The sequence below is a fragment of the Oncorhynchus keta genome, chromosome 9 (genome assembly GCF_023373465.1).
Source record: "Oncorhynchus keta strain PuntledgeMale-10-30-2019 chromosome 9, Oket_V2, whole genome shotgun sequence".
Classification (NCBI taxonomy): Eukaryota; Metazoa; Chordata; class Actinopteri; order Salmoniformes; family Salmonidae; genus Oncorhynchus; species Oncorhynchus keta.
Genome location: NC_068429.1, coordinates 2,434,326 through 2,454,505, shown reverse-complemented (window position 1 = coordinate 2,454,505; position 20,180 = coordinate 2,434,326). Strand labels below are relative to the sequence as shown.

The window sequence follows — 20,180 nt, the reverse complement described above, 5'->3', positions numbered from 1 at the left end:
GTAGAGGTAAAGCAACAGGACACTCTGTACAGGTAGAGGTAAAGCAACAGGACATTGTACAGGTAGAGGTAAAGCAACAGGACATTGTACAGGTAGAGGTAAAGCAACAGGACACTCTGTACAGGTAGAGGTAAAGCAACAGGACACTCTGTACAGGTAGAGGTAAAGCAACAGGACATTGTACAGGTAGAGGTAAAGCAACAGGACACTCTGTACAGGTAGAGGTAAAGCAACAGGACATTGTACAGGTAGAGGTAAAGCAACAGGACACTATGTACAGGTAGAGGTAAAGCAACAGGACATTGTACAGGTAGAGGTAAAGCAACAGGACACTCTGTACAGGTAGAGGTAAAGCAACAGGACATTGTACAGGTAGAGGTAAAGCAACAGGACACTCTGTACAGGTAGAGGTAAAGCAACAGGACACTCTGTACAGGTAGAGGTAAAGCAACAGGACACTCTGTACAGGTAGAGGTAAAGCAACAGGACACTCTGTACAGGTAGAGGTAAAGCAACAGGACATTGTACAGGTAGAGGTAAAGCAACAGGACATTGTACAGGTAGAGGTAAAGCAACAGGACACTCTGTACAGGTAGAGGTAAAGCAACAGGACACTCTGTACAGGTAGAGGTAAAGCAACAGGACACTGTACAGGTAGAGGTAAAGCAACAGGACACTCTGTACAGGTAGAGGTAAAGCAACAGGACATTATACAGGTAGAGGTAAAGCAACAGGACACTATGTACAGGTAGAGGTAAAGCAACAGGACACTATGTACAGGTAGAGGTAAAGCAACAGGACATTGTACAGGTAGAGGTAAAGCAACAGGACACTCTGTACAGGTAGAGGTAAAGCAACAGGACACTCTGTACAGGTAGAGGTAAAGCAACAGGACACTCTGTACAGGTAGAGGTAAAGCAACAGGACACTCTGTACAGGTAGAGGTAAAGCAACAGGACACTCTGTACAGGTAGAGGTAAAGCAACAGGACACTCTGTACAGGTAGAGGTAAAGCAACAGGACACTCTGTACAGGTAGAGGTAAAGCAACAGGACACTCTGTACAGGTAGAGGTAAAGCAACAGGACACTATGTACAGGTAGAGGTAAAGCAACAGGATATTGTACAGGTAGAGGTAAAGCAACAGGACATTGTACAGGTAGAGGTAAAGCAACAGGACACTCTGTACAGGTAGAGGTAAAGCAACAGGACATTGTACAGAGAGGTAAAGCAACAGGACACTCTGTACAGGTAGAGGTAAAGCAACAGGACATTGTACAGAGAGGTAAAGCAACAGGACACTCTGTACAGGTAGAGGTAAAGCAACAGGACATTGTACAGGTAGAGGTAAAGCAACAGGACACTCTGTACAGGTAGAGGTAAAGCAACAGGACACTCTGTACAGGTAGAGGTGAAGCAACAGGACATTGTACAGGTAGAGGTAAAGCAACAGGACACTCTGTACAGGTAGAGGTAAAGCAACAGGACACTCTGTACAGGTAGAGGTAAAGCAACAGGACACTATGTACAGGTAGAGGTAAAGCAACAGGACATTGTACAGGTAGAGGTAAAGCAACAGGACACTCTGTACAGGTAGAGGTAAAAGCAACAGGACACTCTGTACAGGTAGAGGTAGCAACAGGACATTGTACAGGTAGAGGTAAAGCAACAGGACACTCTGTACAGGTAGAGGTAAAGCAACAGGACACTCTGTACAGGTAGAGGTAAAGCAACAGGACACTCTGTACAGGTAGAGGTAAAGCAACAGGACATTGTACAGGTAGAGGTAAAGCAACAGGACACTCTGTACAGGTAGAGGTAAAGCAACAGGACATTGTACAGGTAGAGGTAAAGCAACAGGACACTCTGTACAGGTAGAGGTAAAGCAACAGGACATTGTACAGGTAGAGGTAAAGCAACAGGACACTCTGTACAGGTAGAGGTAAAGCAACAGGACACTCTGTACAGGTAGAGGTAAAGCAACAGGACACTCTGTACAGGTAGAGGTAAAGCAACAGGACACTCTGTACAGGTAGAGGTAAAGCAACAGGACATTGTACAGGTAGAGGTAAAGCAACAGGACATTGTACAGGTAGAGGTAAAGCAACAGGACACTCTGTACAGGTAGAGGTAAAGCAACAGGACACTCTGTACAGGTAGAGGTAAAGCAACAGGACACTGTACAGGTAGAGGTAAAGCAACAGGACATTCTGTACAGGTAGAGGTAAAGCAACAGGACATTGTACAGGTAGAGGTAAAGCAACAGGACACTCTGTACAGGTAGAGGTAAAGCAACAGGACATTGTACAGGTAGAGGTAAAGCAACAGGACACTCTGTACAGGTAGAGGTAAAGCAACAGGACATTGTACAGGTAGAGGTAAAGCAACAGGACACTCTGTACAGGTAGAGGTAAAGCAACAGGACACTCTGTACAGGTAGAGGTAAAGCAACAGGACATTGTACAGGTAGAGGTAAAGCAACAGGACACTCTGTACAGGTAGAGGTAAAGCAACAGGACATTATACAGGTAGAGGTAAAGCAACAGGACATTGTACAGGTAGAGGTAAAGCAACAGGACACTCTGTACAGGTAGAGGTAAAGCAACAGGACACTGTACAGGTAGAGGTAAAGCAACAGGACAATCTGTACAGGTAGAGGTAAAGCAACAGGACATTGTACAGGTAGAGATAAAGCAACAGGCAATCTGTACAGGTAGAGGTGAAGCAAAATTACATTGTACAGGTAGAGGTAAAGCAACAGGACACTTTGTACAGGTAGAGGTAAATCAACAGAACATTCTGTACATGTAGAGGTAAAGCAACAGGACATTGTACAGGTAGAGGTAAAGCAACAGGACACTCTGTACAGGTAGAGGTAAAGCAACAGGACACTCTGTACAGGTAGAGGTAAAGCAACAGGACATTGTACAGGTAGAGGTAAAGCAACAGGACACTCTGTACAGGTAGAGGTAAAGCAACAGGACACTCTGTACAGGTAGAGGTAAAGCAACAGGACATTGTACAGGTAGAGGTAAAGCAACAGGACATTGTACAGGTAGAGGTAAAGCAACAGGACACTCTGTACAGGTAGAGGTAAAGCAACAGGACACTCTGTACAGGTAGAGGTAAAGCAACAGGACACTCTGTACAGGTAGAGGTAAAGCAACAGGACATTGTACAGGTAGAGGTAAAGCAACAGGACACTCTGTACAGGTAGAGGTAAAGCAACAGGACACTGTACAGGTAGAGGTAAAGCAACAGGACATTGTACAGGTAGAGGTAAAGCAACAGGACACTCTGTACAGGTAGAGGTAAAGCAACAGGACATTGTACAGGTAGAGGTAAAGCAACAGGACATTGTACAGGTAGAGGTAAAGCAACAGGACACTCTGTACAGGTAGAGGTAAAGCAACAGGACATTGCACAGATAGAGGTAAAGCAACAGGACACTCTGTACAGGTAGAGGTAAAGCAACAGGACATTGTACAGGTAAAGGTAAAGCAACAGGACATTGTACAGGTAGAGGTAAAGCAACAGAACACTCTGTACAGGTAGAGGTAAAGCAACAGGACACTCTGTACAGGTAGAGGTAAAGCAACAGGACACTCTGTACAGTTAGAGGTAAAGCAACAGGACACTCTGTACAGGTAGAGGTAAAGCAACAGGACACTCTGTACAGGTAGAGGTAAAGCAACAGGACACTGTACAGGGAGAGCAACAGGACACTCTGTACAGGTAAAGCAACAGGACACTCTGTACAGGTAAAGCAACAGGACACTCTGTACAGGAAAAGCAACAGGACACTCTGTACAGGTAAAGCAACAGGACACTGTACAGGTAGATGAAAAAGCAACAGGACACTCTGTACAGGTAATGCAACAGGACACTCTGTAAATGTAAAACAACAGGACACTCTGTAAATGTAAAACAACAGGACACTCTGTACAGGTAAAGCAACAGGACACTCTGTACAGGTAAAGCAACAGGACACTCTGTACAGGTAAAGCAACAGGACACTCTGTACAGGTAGAGGTAATGCAAAGAGGACACTCTGTACAGGTAAAGCAACAGGACACTCTGTACAGGTAAAGCAACAGGACACTCTGTACAGGTAGATGTAATGCAAAGAGGACGCTCTGTACAGGTAGAGGTAAAGCAACAGGACACTCTGTACTGGTAGAGGTAAAGCAACAGGACACTCTGTACAGGTAGAGGTAAAGCAACAGGACACTCTGTATAGGTAAAGCAACAGGACACTGTACAGGTAGAGCAAGAGGACACTCTATACAGGTAAAGCAGCAGGACACTCTGTACAGGAAAAGCAACAGGACACTCTGTACAGGTAAAGCAACAGGACACTCTGTACAGGTAAAGCAACAGGACACTCTGTACAGGTAAAGCAACAGGACACTCTGTACAGGTAAAGCAACAGGACACTCTGTACAGGTAAAGCAACAGGACACTCTGTACAGGTAAAGCAACAGGACACTCTGTACAGGTAAAGCAACAGGACACTCTGTACAGGTAAAGCAACAGGACACTCTGTACAGGTAATGCAACAGGACACTCTGTACAGGTAGAGGTAAAGCAACAGGACACTCTGTACATGTAGAGGTAAAGCAACAGGACATTCTGTACAGGTAAAGCAACAGGACACTCTGTACAGGAAAAGCAACAGGACACTCTGTACAGGTAAAGCAACAGGACACTCTGTACAGGTAGAGGTAATGCAAAGAGGACGCTCTGTACAGGTAGAGGTAAAGCAACAGGACACTCTGTAAAGGTAGAGGTAAAGCAACAGGACACTCTGTATAGGTAAAGCAACAGGACACTGTACAGGTAGAGCAAGAGGACACTCTATACAGGTAAAGCAGCAGGACACTCTGTACAGGAAAAGCAACAGGACACTCTGTACAGGTAAAGCAACAGGACACTCTGTACAGGTAAAGCAACAGGACACTCTGTACAGGTAAAGCAACAGGACACTCTGTACAGGTAAAGCAACAGGACACTCTGTACAGGTAGAGGTAATGCAAACAGGACACTCTGTACAGGTAAAGCAACAGGACACTCTGTACAGGTAAAGCAACAGGACACTCTGTACAGGTAGAGCAACAGGACACTCTGTACAGGTACAGGTAAAGCAGCAGGACACTCTGTACAGGTAAAGCAGCAGGACACTCTGTACAGGTACAGGTAAAGCAACAGGACACTCTGTACAGGTAGAGGTAAAGCAACAGGACACTCTGTACAGGTAGAGGTAAAGCAACAGGACACTCTGTACAGGTAGAGGTAAAGCAACAGGACACTATGTACAGGTAGATTTAAATTAACAGGACACTCTGTACAGGTAGAGGTAAAGCAACAGGACACTCTGTACAGGTAGAGGTAAAGCAACAGGACACTCTGTACAGGTAGAGGTAAAGCAACAGGACATTGTACAGATAGAGGTAAAGCAACAGGACACTCTGTACAGGTAGAGGTAAAGCAACAGGACACTATGTACAGGTAGATTTAAAGCAACAGGACACTCTGTACAGGTAGAGGTAAAGCAAGAGGACACTCTGTACAGGTAGAGGTAAAGCAACAGGACATTGTACAGATAGAGGTAAAGCAACAGGACACTCTGTATAGGTAGAGGTAAAGCAACAGGACATTGTACAGGTAGAGGTAAAGCAACAGGACACTCTGTACAGGTAGAGGTAAAGCAACAGGACACTCTGTACAGGTAGAGGTAAAGCAACAGGACACTCTGTACAGGTAGAGGTAAAGCAACAGGACACTCTGTACAGGTAGAGGTAAAGCAACAGGACACTCTGTACAGGTAGATTTAAATTAACAGGACACTCTGTACAGGTAGAGGTAAAGCAACAGGACACTCTGTACAGGTAGAGGTAAAGCAACAGGACACTATTTACAGGTAGATTTAAATTAACAGGACACTCTGTACAGGTAGAGGTAAAGCAACAGGACACTCTGTACAGGTAGAGGTAAAGCAACAGGACACTCTGTACAGGTAGAGGTAAAGCAACAGGACATTGTACAGGTAGAGGTAAAGCAACAGGACATTGTACAGGTAGAGGTAAAGCAACAGGACATTGTACAGGTAGAGGTAAAGCAACAGGACACTATGTACAGGTAGAGGTAAAGCAACAGGACATTGTACAGGTAGAGGTAAAGCAACAGGACACTCTGTACAGGTAGAGGTAAAGCAACAGGACACTCTGTACAGGTAGAGGTAAAGCAACAGGACACTCTGTACAGGTAGAGGTAAAGCAAGAGGACACTCTGTACAGGTAGAGGTAAAGCAACAGGACATTGTACAGATAGAGGTAAAGCAACAGGACACTCTGTATAGGTAGAGGTAAAGCAACAGGACATTGTACAGGTAGAGGTAAAGCAACAGGACACTCTGTACAGGTAGAGGTAAAGCAACAGGACACTCTGTACAGGTAGAGGTAAAGCAACAGGACACTCTGTAAAGGCAGAGGTAAAGCAACAGGACACTCTGTACAGGTAGAGGTAAAGCAACAGGACATTGTACAGGTAGAGGTAAAGCAACTGGACATTGTACAGGTAGATTTAAAGCAACAGGACACTCTGTACAGGTATAGGTAAAGCAACAGGACACTCTGTACAGGTAGAGGTAAAGCAACAGGACATTGTACAGGTAGAGGTAAAGCAACAGGACATTGTACAGGTAGAGGTAAAGCAACAGGACACTCTGTACAGGTAGAGGTAAAGCAACAGGACACTCTGTACAGGTAGAGGTAAAGCAACAGGACACTGTACAGGTAGAGGTAAAGCAACAGGACATTGTACAGATAGAGGTAAAGCAACAGGACACTCTGTACAGGTAGAGGTAAAGCAACAGGACATTGTACAGGTAGAGGTAAAGCAACAGGACACTCTGTACAGGTAGAGGTAAAGCAACAGGACATTGTACAGGTAGAGGTAAAGCAACAGGACATTGTACAGGTAGAGGTAAAGCAACAGGACATTGTACAGGTAGAGGTAAAGCAACAGGACACTCTGTACAGGTAGAGGTAAAGCAACAGGACATTGTACAGGTAGAGGTAAAGCAACAGGACACTCTGTACAGGTAGAGGTAAAGCAACAGGACATTGTACAGGTAGAGGTAAAGCAACAGGACATTGTACAGGTAGAGGTAAAGCAACAGGACATTGTACAGGTAGAGGTAAAGCAACAGGACACTCTGTACAGGTAGAGGTAAAGCAACAGGACATTGTACAGATAGAGGTAAAGCAACAGGACACTCTGTACAGGTAGAGGTAAAGCAACAGGACATTGTACAGGTAGAGGTAAAGCAACAGGACACTCTGTACAGGTAGAGGTAAAGCAACAGGACACTGTACAGGTAGAGGTAAAGCAACAGGACATTGTACAGGTAGAGGTAAAGCAACAGGACATTGTACAGGTAGAGGTAAAGCAACAGGACATTGTACAGGTAGAGGTAAAGCAACAGGACATTGTACAGGTAGAGGTAAAGCAACAGGACATTGTACAGGTAGAGGTAAAGCAACAGGACATTGTACAGGTAGAGGTAAAGCAACAGGACACTCTGTACAGGTAGAGGTAAAGCAACAGGACACTCTGTACAGGTAGAGGTAAAGCAACAGGACATTGTACAGGTAGAGGTAAAGCAACAGGACACTATGTACAGGTAGAGGTAAAGCAACAGGACATTGTACAGGTAGAGGTAAAGCAACAGGACACTCTGTACAGGTAGAGGTAAAGCAACAGGACACTCTATACAGGTAGAGGTAAAGCAACACGACACTCTGTACAGGTAGAGGTAAAGCAACAGGACACTCTGTACAGTTAGAGGTAAAGCAACAGGACATTGTACAGGTAGATGTAAAGCAACAGGACACTGTGTACAGGTAGAGGTAAAGCAACATGACACTCTGTACAGGTAGAGGTAAAGCAACAGGACATTGTACAGGTAGAGGTAAAGCAACATGACACTCTGTACAGGTAGAGGTAAAGCAACATGACATTGTACAGATAGAGGTAAAGCAACAGGACACTCTGTACAGGTAGAGGTAAAGCAACAGGACATTGTACAGGTAGAGGTAAAGCAACAGGACACTCTGTACAGGTAGAGGTAAAGCAACAGGACACTCTGTACAGGTAGAGGTAAAGCAACAGGACACTATGTACAGGTAGAGGTAAAGCAACAGGACATTGTACAGGTAGAGGTAAAGCAAAAGGACACTCTGTACAGGTATAGGTAAAGCAACAGGACACTATGTACAGGTAGAGGTAAAGCAACAGGACATTGTACAGGTAGAGGTAAAGCAACAGGACACTCTGTACAGGTAGAGGTAAAGCAACAGGACACTCTGTACAGGTAGAGGTAAAGTAACAGGACACTCTGAACAGGTAGAGGTAAAGCAACAGGACACTCTGTACAGGTAGAGGTAAAGCAACAGGACATTGTACAGGTAGAGGTAAAGCAACAGGACACTATGTACAGGTAGAGGTAAAGCAACAGGACACTCTGTACAGTTAGAGGTAAAGCAACAGGACATTATACAGGTAGAGGTAAAGCAACAGGACATTGTACAGGTAGAGGTAAAGCAACAGGACACTCTGTACAGGTAGAGGTAAAGCAACAGGACACTCTGTACAGGTAGAGGTAAAGCAACAGGACATAGAGGTAAAGCAACAGGTACAGGTAGAGGTAAAGCAACAGGACACTCTGTACAGGTAGAGGTAAAGCAACAGGACATTGTACAGGTAGAGGTAAAGCAACAGGACATTGTACAGGTAGAGGTAAAGCAACAGGACACTCTGTACAGGTAGAGGTAAAGCAACAGGACACTCTGTACAGGTAGAGGTAAAGCAACAGGACACTGTACAGGTAGAGGTAAAGCAACAGGACACTCTGTACAGGTAGAGGTAAAGCAACAGGACACTCTGTACAGGTAGAGGTAAAGCAACAGGACACTGTATAGGTAGAGGTAAAGCAACAGGACACTCTGTACAGGTAGAGGTAAAGCAACAGGACACTCTGTACAGGTAGAGGTAGGTAAAGCAACAGGACACTTGTACAGGTTAGAGGTAAAGCAACAGGACATTATACAGGTAGAGGTAAAGCAACAGGACATTGTACAGGTAGAGGTAAAGCAACAGGACACTCTGTACAGGTAGAGGTAAAGCAACATGACACTCTGTACAGGTAGAGGTAAAGCAACAGGACATTGTACAGGTAGAGGTAAAGCAACAGGACACTCTGTACAGGTAGAGGTAAAGCAACAGGACACTCTGTACAGGTAGAGGTAAACAACAGGACACTCTGTACAGTTAGAGGTAAAGCAACAGGACATTGTACAGGTAGAGGTAAAGCAACAACAGGACACTCTGTACAGGTAGAGGTAAAGCAACAGGACACTCTGTACAGGTAGAGGTAAAGCAACAGGACACTCTGTACAGTTAGAGGTAAAGCAACAGGACATTGTACAGGTAGAGGTAAAGCAACAGGACATTGTACAGGTAGAGGTAAAGCAACAGGACACTAAAAGCAACAGGACTGTACAGGTAGAGGTAAAGCAACAGGACACTCTGTACAGGTAGAGGTAAAGCAACAGGACACTCTGTACAGGTAGAGGTAAAGCAACAGGACACTCTGTACAGGTAGAGGTAAAGCAACAGGACATTGTACAGGTAGAGGTAAAGCAACAGGACATCTGTACAGGTAGAGGTAAAGCAACAGGACACTCTGTACAGGTAGAGGTAAAGCAACAGGACACTCTGTACAGTTAGAGGTAAAGCAACAGGACATTGTACAGGTAGAGGTAAAGCAACAGGACATTGTACGGGTAGAGGTAAAGCAACAGGACACTCTGTACAGGTAAAGCAACAGGACAGATAAAAAACAGTAACAGCTAGAATGTAATCAGACTTCCCTATATCATTCGGGGGAGGGGGGAGTATATCCTATAGGACACCAAATTTGGTCTGAGAGCGACGCCTTCAAGGAGCACCGATGACGCGGGTGCACTTCATTGACTGTAACTTTGTCAAATCAGCACCAATCGGGGTTAAACAAAGCTAGCTAGATAGCCAATGAGCTGGGCTATCTGTCGCCAAGATGTAGCTGCTAACCTTGTACGACAACCAGCCTTTTCCTTTTGGACAAAAATTACAAGAATATGAAGTTTTGAAAACTGGGTGTTTGCAAATGATGATCTTATCATATGGCTACTAATACTGGAAAAGCTAAATCAAGGTCCAAGTACACAGATTTGATGATATTCTTGCAGAAAAATGTAATGTGAATGTAAATGTCTCCTTCACGAATTGTCCAAATGTACCTGGGTGACTTCACACTAAATGTCATATAGTTTGCTCATATTATCCGTCTGAAACATGGCACATACACTGCTGCCATCTTGTGGATACCATCGGAATTACAACCAGAGTGAAAAATAAACGGTTGTTTTTTACTTTGTATTTTTCTTTTACCAGATCTATTGTGTTATATTCTCCTACATTCCTTTCACTTTTACCAGATCTATTGTGTTATATTCTCCTACATTCCTTTCACATTTCCACAAACTTCAAAGTATTTCCTTTCAAGTGGTACAAAAGAGTATGCATATCCTTGCTTCAGGTCCTGAGCTACAGGCAGTTCGGGAAAATTGAAAAAGGGTGATATACCTATATGGGCCAAATAATGATGATCCACACTCTATATGGGCCAAACAATGATGATCCACACTCTATATGGGCCAAACAATGATGATCCACACCCTATATGGGCCAAACAATGATGATCCACACTCTATATGGGCCAAACAATGATGATCCACACTCTATATGGGCCAAATAATGATGATCCACACTCTATATGGGCCAAACAATGATGATCCACACTCTATATGGGCCAAACAATGATGATCCACACTCTATATGGGCCAAACAATGATGATCCACACTCTATATGGGCCAAACAATGATGATCCACACTCTATATGGGCCAAATAATGATGATCCACACTCTATATGGGCCAAATAATGATGATCCACACTCTATATGGGCCAAACAATGATGATCCACACTCTATATGGGCCAAACAATTATGATCCACACTCTATATGGGCCAAACAATGATGATCCACACTCTATATGGGCCAACTAATGATGATCCACACTCTATATGGGCCAAATAATGATGATCCACACTCTATATGGGCCAAATAATGATGATCCACACCTCTTCAAATATAGATATACTAATCTATTGAGCTCACAAGCAATGAATTCATCTACTATGGTGGGAGATTATAATATGTTTTTAAGTACCTCAAATGGACCATAAAGGAAATCACACCACAAACTATCAAAGATAATAGATACATTAGAACTAGTGGATATATGTAGGCTGAAAGAGCCTGACCTAGTGAGATATAGATGGAGGATTCTTAATCAAGATTACTTCCTGGTCTTGTTCTTGTTGGCGTCAAAAGTTTTTAAAAAAGTGTTAATAGGAGACCGAATGCGATCGGACCGCCATCTCATTGGCCTCCATATAACTCTTACAGAATTTCCTCGTTGACAGGGATATTGGAAATTTAATCAAAGCATATTGGATGACAATTTCTTCTTAACTAAGACAACATATTTCATAATTTACTTTTTTTCTGCACAACACACAGTACCAGTCAAAAGTTTGGACACATACTCATTCAAGGGGTTTTCTTTATTTTTGACTATTTTATATATTGTAGAATAATAGTGAAGACATCAAAACTATGAAATAACACACATGGAATCATGTAGTAAACAAAAAATTGTTAAATAAATGAAAATATATTTTAGATTTTAGATTCTTCAGAGTAGCCACCCTTTGCCTTACTGACAGCTTTGCACACTCTTTGCATTCTCTCAACCAGCTTCATGAGGCAGTCACCTGGAATGCATTTCAATTAACAGGTGTGCCTTGATAAAAAATAATTTGTGGAATTCCATTCCTTCTTAATGCTTTTGAGCCAATCAGTTGTGTTGTGACAAGGTAGAGGTGGTATACAGAAGATAGCCATGTTTGGAAAAAGACCAAGTCCATATTATGGCAAGAACAACTCAAATAAGCAAAGAGAAATGACAGTCCATCATTTCTTTAAGACATGAAGCTCAGTCAATCAGGAACATTTCAAGAACTTTTAAAGTTTCTTCAAGTAAAGTCGCAAAGACCATCAAGCGCTATGATGAATAAGTGACTGCCACATGAAAGGAGGACCCAGAGTTACCTCTGCTGCAGAGGAAAATTCCTTAGTGTTAACTGCACCTCAGATTGCAGCCCAATTGAATGCTTCACAGAGTTCAAGTAACAGACACATCTCAACATCAACTGTTCAGAGACTGCGTGAATCAGGCGTTCATGGTCGAGTTGCTGCAAACAAACAACTACTAAAGGACACCGATCATTTTGGTTACTGCATAATTCCATGTGTGTTATTTCATAGTTTTGATGTCTTCACTATTATTCTACAGTGTAGAAACTAGTAAAAATAATAAAAAACCTCGGAATGAGTAGGTGTGTCCAGTAGGTGTGTCCAGTAGGTGTGTCCAGTAGGTGTGTCCAGTAGGTATGTCCAGTAGGTGTGTCCAGTAGGTGTGTCCAGTAGGTGTGTCCAGTAGGTGTGTCCAGTAGGTATGTCCAGTAGGTGTGTCCAGTAGGTGTCCAGTAGGTGTGTCCAGTAGGTATGTCCAGTAGGTGTGTCCAGTAGGTGTGTCCAGTAGGTGTGTCCAAACTGTTGACTGGTACTGTATGTCACATATGTAGCTGTTGAAAATATATGTGAATGTTTGCTCAATCCAAAGTTACAACCAACTGATTGTATCAATACCACAAACATGAAGGAAAAGGGAGAAGGTAGGGAACTTGTTTGTCTGCCCTATATGAAAGATACAAATTGGCTGAAAGGTACTGGCATAAATAGAAAAATATTCCACTTTCATTTGAGGACAAAATGTTGACAGCTGAGCCATACAGTTTGCAAAAAAAATGGGAAGATATTTTTTGATGTACCGATTCCATGACACGCTGTTTAAGAAATGGTACAAAAAACAACACTTGATTCAACACTATTTAAATGATTTACAAAATTCTTGCCACCAACAGAATGCTATAATGTACAGTATATATGGGGCGTTAAACAATCTCAGCTCTGTGGATTTTGTTGTGAAGAGACGTAATCAATAGGTCATTTATTCTGGTATTGCCCCTATGTAGCTAGTCTCTGGTCACAGGCTCAGGAATGGTTAAACAAAATCACAACATTCACTGAAAATGAACCTTACAAATACCTTACAAATAATAATAATAATATAATATAATAATAATAATTACAAATAGTTAATTGGGCGATTTGGAAAGCCATAGTCAGTCAATAAATAATATAATAATAATAATAATAATCTAATAATAATAATAATAATCTAATAATAGCTGTAGGGAAGGTTTTAATCTTTAGCTCACAATCGGTGGAAACTATACGATTAGAGAGGTTCAAACATTATGTAAAACATCACAGCACAATGGAAAAATATACAGCACATGGAAACCAAATGAGGGTGGACTATGGTGATGGGTGGGATGGTCTGACAGAGGCTGAGGTCTGGGATTATAGAGCTGAGGTCTATGGTGATAGGTGGGATGGTCTGACAGAGGCTGAGGGCTGGGATTAAAGAGCTGAGGTCTATGATGATAGGTGGGATGGTCTGAGAGTGGCTGAGGGCTGGGATTAAAGAGCTGAGGTCTATGGTGATAGGTGGGATGGGCTGAGAGTGGCTGAGGGGCGGGATTAAAGAGCTGAGGTCTATGGTGATAGGTGGGATGAGCTGAGAGTGGCTGAAAGGGAGGGATTAAAGAGCTGAGGTCTATGGTGATAGGTGGGATAGGCTGAGAGTGGCTGAGGGGTGGGATTAAGGAGCTGAGGTCTATGGTGATAGGTGGAATGGGCTGAGAGTGGCTGAGGGGTGGGATTAAAAAGCTGAGGTCTATGGTGATAGGTGGGATGGTCTGAGAGTGACTGAGGGCTGGGATTAAAGAGCTGAGGTCTATGGTGATAGGTGGGATGGGCTGAGAGTGACTGAGGGGCGGGATTAAAGAGCTGAGGTCTATGGTGATAGGTGGGATGGGCTGAGAGTGGCTGAGGGGTGGGATTAACGAGCTGAGGTCTATGGTGATAGGTGGGATGGGTTGAGAGAGGCTGAGGGGTGGGATAAAAGAGCTGAGGTCTATGGTGATAGGTGGGATGGGCTGAGAGAGGCTGAGTGGCGGGATTAAAGAGCTGAGGTCTATGGTGATAGGTGGGATTGGCTGAGAGTGGCTGAGGGGCGGGATTAAAGAGCTTTGCTTGTTAATGTATTATTGGTATGTGAATTCTTTATGTAAAATTACCATGTATGTAAAATGTATGTAGCAGAAAAGCTGAAAAAATATCAAAATGTGTCCTCCGAAGAGGGTGTGTTGTAATGGCTACATACAGAGGAGCAGTTATTGCTCGGTGGTGGAGGTAATCTGTTTGGGTTAGGATTGGGGTACATACCGAGGAGTGGTTCCTGCTCACTGGTGGAAGGGATCTGTTTAGGTTAGGTTTCGGGTCAGGGTTGGGGTACGTACCGAGGTGTGGTTCCTGCTCACTGGTGGAGGGGATCTGTTTACGTTAGGGTTGGGGTCAGGTTTGGGGTCTATGGTGATAGGTGGGTTCCTGCTCACTGGTGGAGGGGATCTGTTAACGTTAGGGTTGGGGTCAGGTTTGGGGTCAGGGTTTGGGTCAGGGTTGTAAAATGTATGTAGCAGAAAAGTGGTTCCTGCTCAGTGGTGGAGGGGATCTGTTTGGGTCAGGGTTGGGGTCAGGGTTGGGGTCAGGGTTTGGGTCAGGGTTGGGGTACATACCGAGGTGTGGTTCTGCTCAGTGGTGGAGGATCTGTTTACGTTAGGTTTGGGTCAGGGTTGGGGTCAGGGTTGGGGTCAGGGTTTGGGTCAGGGTTGAAGGGATCTGTTTAGGAGTGGTTCCTGCTCAGTGGTGGAGGGATCTGTTTACGTTAGTGGTTTGAGGGTCAGGGTTGGGGTCAGGGTTGGGGTCAGGGTTTGGGTCAGGGTTTGGGTCAGGGTTGGGGTACGTACCGAGGAGTGGTTCCTGCTCAGTGGTGGAGGGATCTGTTTACGTTAGGTTTGGGTCAGGGTTGGGGTCAGGGTTGGGGTCAGGGTTTGGGTCAGGGTTGGGGTCAGGGTTGGGGTACGTACCGTGGAGTGGTTCCTGCTCAGTGGTGGAGGGGATCTGTTGGGGTTTGTCCATCCAGGGGGTGGCATGCACCGCGACGCTCCAGTCACTCCAGGTGCCGATCTCCATGTCCTTAGCCGCCACCTGGATGATGTACTCCTTCCCTGCATACGCATCCGTTATGGTGTGGGCCATACTGTCTGACAACTCCACCTGAAACACACCAATCAGAGAGAAGCACCAGACAGCCAATCAGAAAGAAGAGGTAGAAACACAGGAAGTGTGATATTATTGATTAAAACAAAGTGATGTAATAAATGACACAACAAACGAACAATACTGAGGATCACTGTTGATGTGGACCACATGGTCAGCATTAGTAGAGGCACTTCAACCCATTATGGAGAAAACAAATCTCCTTTAGGGAAACACTATTACACTGGAAATAACCAGTTCTCCACCTGTCTGTGAAGGAAACAACGTGTAGTTTCAACACGCTGCTCTCAGGCTGCTGCTCTCATACCGTCACCACTTCCCCTGACATGACGCCTGACCACCAGAACCAAAGGTTTTTCATTTATCAAATAAATGGGAAAATGTGGGAATGGAGGATTAACACCCAACAACAACAAACGGTACATATTGAGTGTCACTGAATACTGCAAGACAAAATATTTAAGTGTCTTTGAACGGGGTATGGTAGTAGGTGCCAGGCGCACTGGTTAGATTGTGTCAAGAACTGCAACGCTGCTGGGTTTTACACACTCAACAGTTTCCTGTGTGTCAAGAATGGTTCACCACCTGAAGGACATCCAGCCAACTTGACACAACTGTGGGAAGCATTGTAGTCAACATGGGCCAGCATCCCTGTGGAATGCTTTCGACACCTTGTAGAGTCTATGACCTGATGTTCTGAGGGCACAAAGGGGAGTGGAACTCAGGATTAGGATGTAGTGTCCGACCAAACACACAGAACGTAGGCAACATACGATATTCATGTTCAAGACTCATGCGATAAGACACATTTCATGGGTTTTATGAGGGTTTGGAGAATATTCCATCGACGTCCCACCTAGTTCACGACTTCATATATCAATTATACAGTCTACTGTCCAGGAAGAAATGTGAGCCCTGTCCTCTGTAATATAGCTAGTATAATCAATGTGAGCCCTGTCCTCTGTAATATAGCTAGTATAATCAATGTGAGCCCTGTCCTCTGTAATATAGCTAGTGTAATCAATGTGAGCCCTGTCCTCTGTAATATAGCTAGTATAATCAATGTGAGCCCTGTCCTCTGTAATATAGCTAGTATAATCAATGTGAGCCCTGTCCTCTGTAATATAGCTAGTATAATCAATGTGAGCCCTGTCCTCTGTAATATAGCTAGTATAATCAATGTGAGCCCTGTCCTCTGTAATATAGCTAGTATAATCAATGTGAGCCCTGTCCTCTGTAATATAGCTAGTATAATCAATGTGAGCCCTGTCCTCTGTAATATAGCTAGTATAATCAATGTGAGCCCTGTCCTCTGTAATATAGCTAGTGTAATCAATGTGAGCCCTGTCCTCTGTAATATAGCTAGTATAATCAATGTGAGCCCTGTCCTCTGTAATATAGCTAGTATAATCAATGTGAGCCCTGTCCTCTGTAATATAGCTAGTATAATCAATGTGAGCCCTGTCCTCTGTAATATAGCTAGTATAATCAATGTGAGCCCTGTCCTCTGTAATATAGCTAGTATAATCAATGTGAGCCCTGTCCTCTGTAATATAGCTAGTATAATCAATGTGAGCCCTGTCCTCTGTAATATAGCTAGTATAATCAATGTGAGCCCTGTCCTCTGTAATATAGCTAGTATAATCAATGTGAGCCCTGTCCTCTGTAATATAGCTAGTATAATCAATGTGAGCCCTGTCCTCTGTAATATAGCTAGTATAATCAATGTGAGCCCTGTCCTCTGTAATATAGCTAGTATAATCAATGTGAGCCCTGTCCTCTGTAATATAGCTAGTATAATCAATGTGAGCCCTGTCCTCTGTAATATAGCTAGTATAATCAATGTGAGCCCTGTCCTCTGTAATATAGCTAGTATAATCAATGTGAGCCCTGTCCTCTGTAATATAGCTAGTATAATCAATGTGAGCCCTGTCCTCTGTAATATAGCTAGTATAATCAATGTGAGCCCTGTCCTCTGTAATATAGCTAGTATAATCAATGTGAGCCCTGTCCTCTGTAATATAGCTAGTATAATCAATGTGAGCCCTGTCCTCTGTAATATAGCTAGTATAATCAATGTGAGCCCTGTCCTCTGTAATATAGCTAGTATAATCAATGTGAGCCCTGTCCTCTGTAATATAGCTAGTATAATCAATGTGAGCCCTGTCCTCTGTAATATAGCTAGTATAATCAATGTGAGCCCTGTCCTCTGTAATATAGCTAGTATAATCAATGTGAGCCCTGTCCTCTGTAATATAGCTAGTATAATCAATGTGAGCCCTGTCCTCTGTAATATAGCTAGTATAATCAATGTGAGCCCTGTCCTCTGTAATATAGCTAGTATAATCAATGTGAGCCCTGTCCTCTGTAATATAGCTAGTATAATCAATGTGAGCCCTGTCCTCTGTAATATAGCTAGTATAATCAATGTGAGCCCTGTCCTCTGTAATATAGCTAGTATAATCAATGTGAGCCCTGTCCTCTGTAATATAGCTAGTATAATCAATGTGAGCCCTGTCCTCTGTAATATAGCTAGTATAATCAATGTGAGCCCTGTCCTCTGTAATATAGCTAGTATAATCAATGTGAGCCCTGTCCTCTGTAATATAGCTAGTATAATCAATGTGATAGCTAGTATAATCCTGAGCCCTGTCCTCTGTAATATAGCTAGTATAATCAATGTGAGCCCTGTCCTCTGTAATATAGCTAGTATAATCAATGTGAGCCCTGTCCTCTGTAATATAGCTAGTATAATCAATGTGAGCCCTGTCCTCTGTAATATAGCTAGTATAATCAATGTGAGCCCTGTCCTCTGTAATATAGCTAGTATAATCAATGTGAGCCCTGTCCTCTGTAATATAGCTAGTATAATCAATGTGAGCCCTGTCCTCTGTAATATAGCTAGTATAATCAATGTGAGCCCTGTCCTCTGTAATATAGCTAGTATAATCAATGTGAGCCCTGTCCTCTGTAATATAGCTAGTATAATCAATGTGAGCCCTGTCCTCTGTAATATAGCTAGTATAATCAATGTGAGCCCTGTCCTCTGTAATATAGCTAGTATAATCAATGTGAGCCCTGTCCTCTGTAATATAGCTAGTGTAATCAATGCCCTGTCCTCTGTAATATAGCCCTGTCCTCTGTAATATAGCTAGTGTAATCAATGTGAGCCCTGTCCTCTGTAATATAGCTAGTGTAATCAATGTGAGCCCTGTCCTCTGTAATATAGCTAGTGTAATCAATGTGAGCCCTGTCCTCTGTAATATAGCTAGTGTAATCAATGTGAGCCCTGTCCTCTGTAATATAGCTAGTGTAATCAATGTGAGCCCTGTCCTCTGTAATATAGCTAGTGTAATCAATGTGAGCCCTGTCCTCTGTAATATAGCTAGTGTAATCAATGTGAGCCCTGTCCTCTGTAATATAGCTAGTGTAATCAATGTGAGCCCTGTCCTCTGTAATATAGCTAGTGTAATCAATGTGAGCCCTGTCCTCTGTAATATAGCTAGTGTAATCAATGTGAGCCCTGTCCTCTGTAATATAGCTAGTGTAATCAATGTGAGCCCTGTCCTCTGTAATATAGCTAGTATAATCAATGTGAGCCCTGTCCTCTGTAATATAGCTAGTATAATCAATGTGAGCCCTGTCCTCTGTAATATAGCTAGTGTAATCAATGTGAGCCCTGTCCTCTGTAATATAGCTAGTGTAATCAATGTGAGCCCTGTCCTCTGTAATATAGCTAGTAGTATAATCAATGTGAGCCCTGTAATATCTGTAATATAGCTAGTCCTCTGTAATATGTAGTATAATCAATGTGAGCCCTGTCCTCTGTAATATAGCTAGTGTAATCAATGTGAGCCCTGTCCTCTGTAATATAGCTAGTGTAATCAATGTGAGCCCTGTCCTCTGTAATATAGCTAGTGTAATCAATGTGAGCCCTGTCCTCTGTAATATAGCTAGTGTAATCAATGTGAGCCCTGTCCTCTGTAATATAGCTAGTGTAATCAATGTGAGCCCTGTCCTCTGTAATATAGCTAGTATAATCAATGTGAGCCCTGTCCTCTGTAATATAGCTAGTATAATCAATGTGAGCCCTGTCCTCTGTAATATAGCTAGTGTAATCAATGTGAGCCCTGTCCTCTGTAATATAGCTAGTGTAATCAATGTGAGCCCTGTCCTCTGTAATATAGCTAGTGTAATCAATGTGAGCCCTGTCCTCTGTAATAAAGCCCTGTCCTCTGTAATATAGCTAGTGTAATCAATGTGAGCCCTGTCCTCTGTAATATAGCTAGTGTAATCAATGTGAGCCCTGTCCTCTGTAATATCTAGTATAATCAATGTGAGCCCTGTCCTCTGTAATATAGCTAGTGTAATCAATGTGAGCCCTGTCCTCTCTGTAATATAGCTAGTATAATCAATGTGAGCCCTGTCCTCTGTAATATAGCTAGTATAATCAATGTGAGCCCTGTCCTCTGTAATATAGCTAGTATAATCAATGTGAGCCCTGTCCTCTGTAATATAGCTAGTATAATCAATGTGAGCCCTGTCCTCTGTAATATAGCTAGTATAATCAATGTGAGCCCTGTCCTCTGTAATATAGCTAGTATAATCAATGTGAGCCCTGTCCTCTGTAATATAGCTAGCCCTGTCCTCTGTAATATAGCTAGTATAATCAATGTGAGCCCTGTCCTCTGTAATATAGCTAGTATA

At 43.2% G+C, this 20,180-nt stretch overlaps 1 protein-coding gene across 1 annotated transcript in view; it reads right to left on the bottom strand.

The window, feature by feature from the left end:
* Nucleotides 1–20,180, bottom strand: part of LOC118377883 (ciliary neurotrophic factor receptor subunit alpha-like) — a 255,118-nt gene that overhangs the window by 58,513 nt on the left and 176,425 nt on the right. The window contains exon 6 of the mRNA XM_052526010.1: nucleotides 15,281–15,470. Coding sequence (XP_052381970.1) covers nucleotides 15,281–15,470 — 190 coding nt within the window. The remainder of the gene's footprint in view (nucleotides 1–15,280; nucleotides 15,471–20,180) is intronic.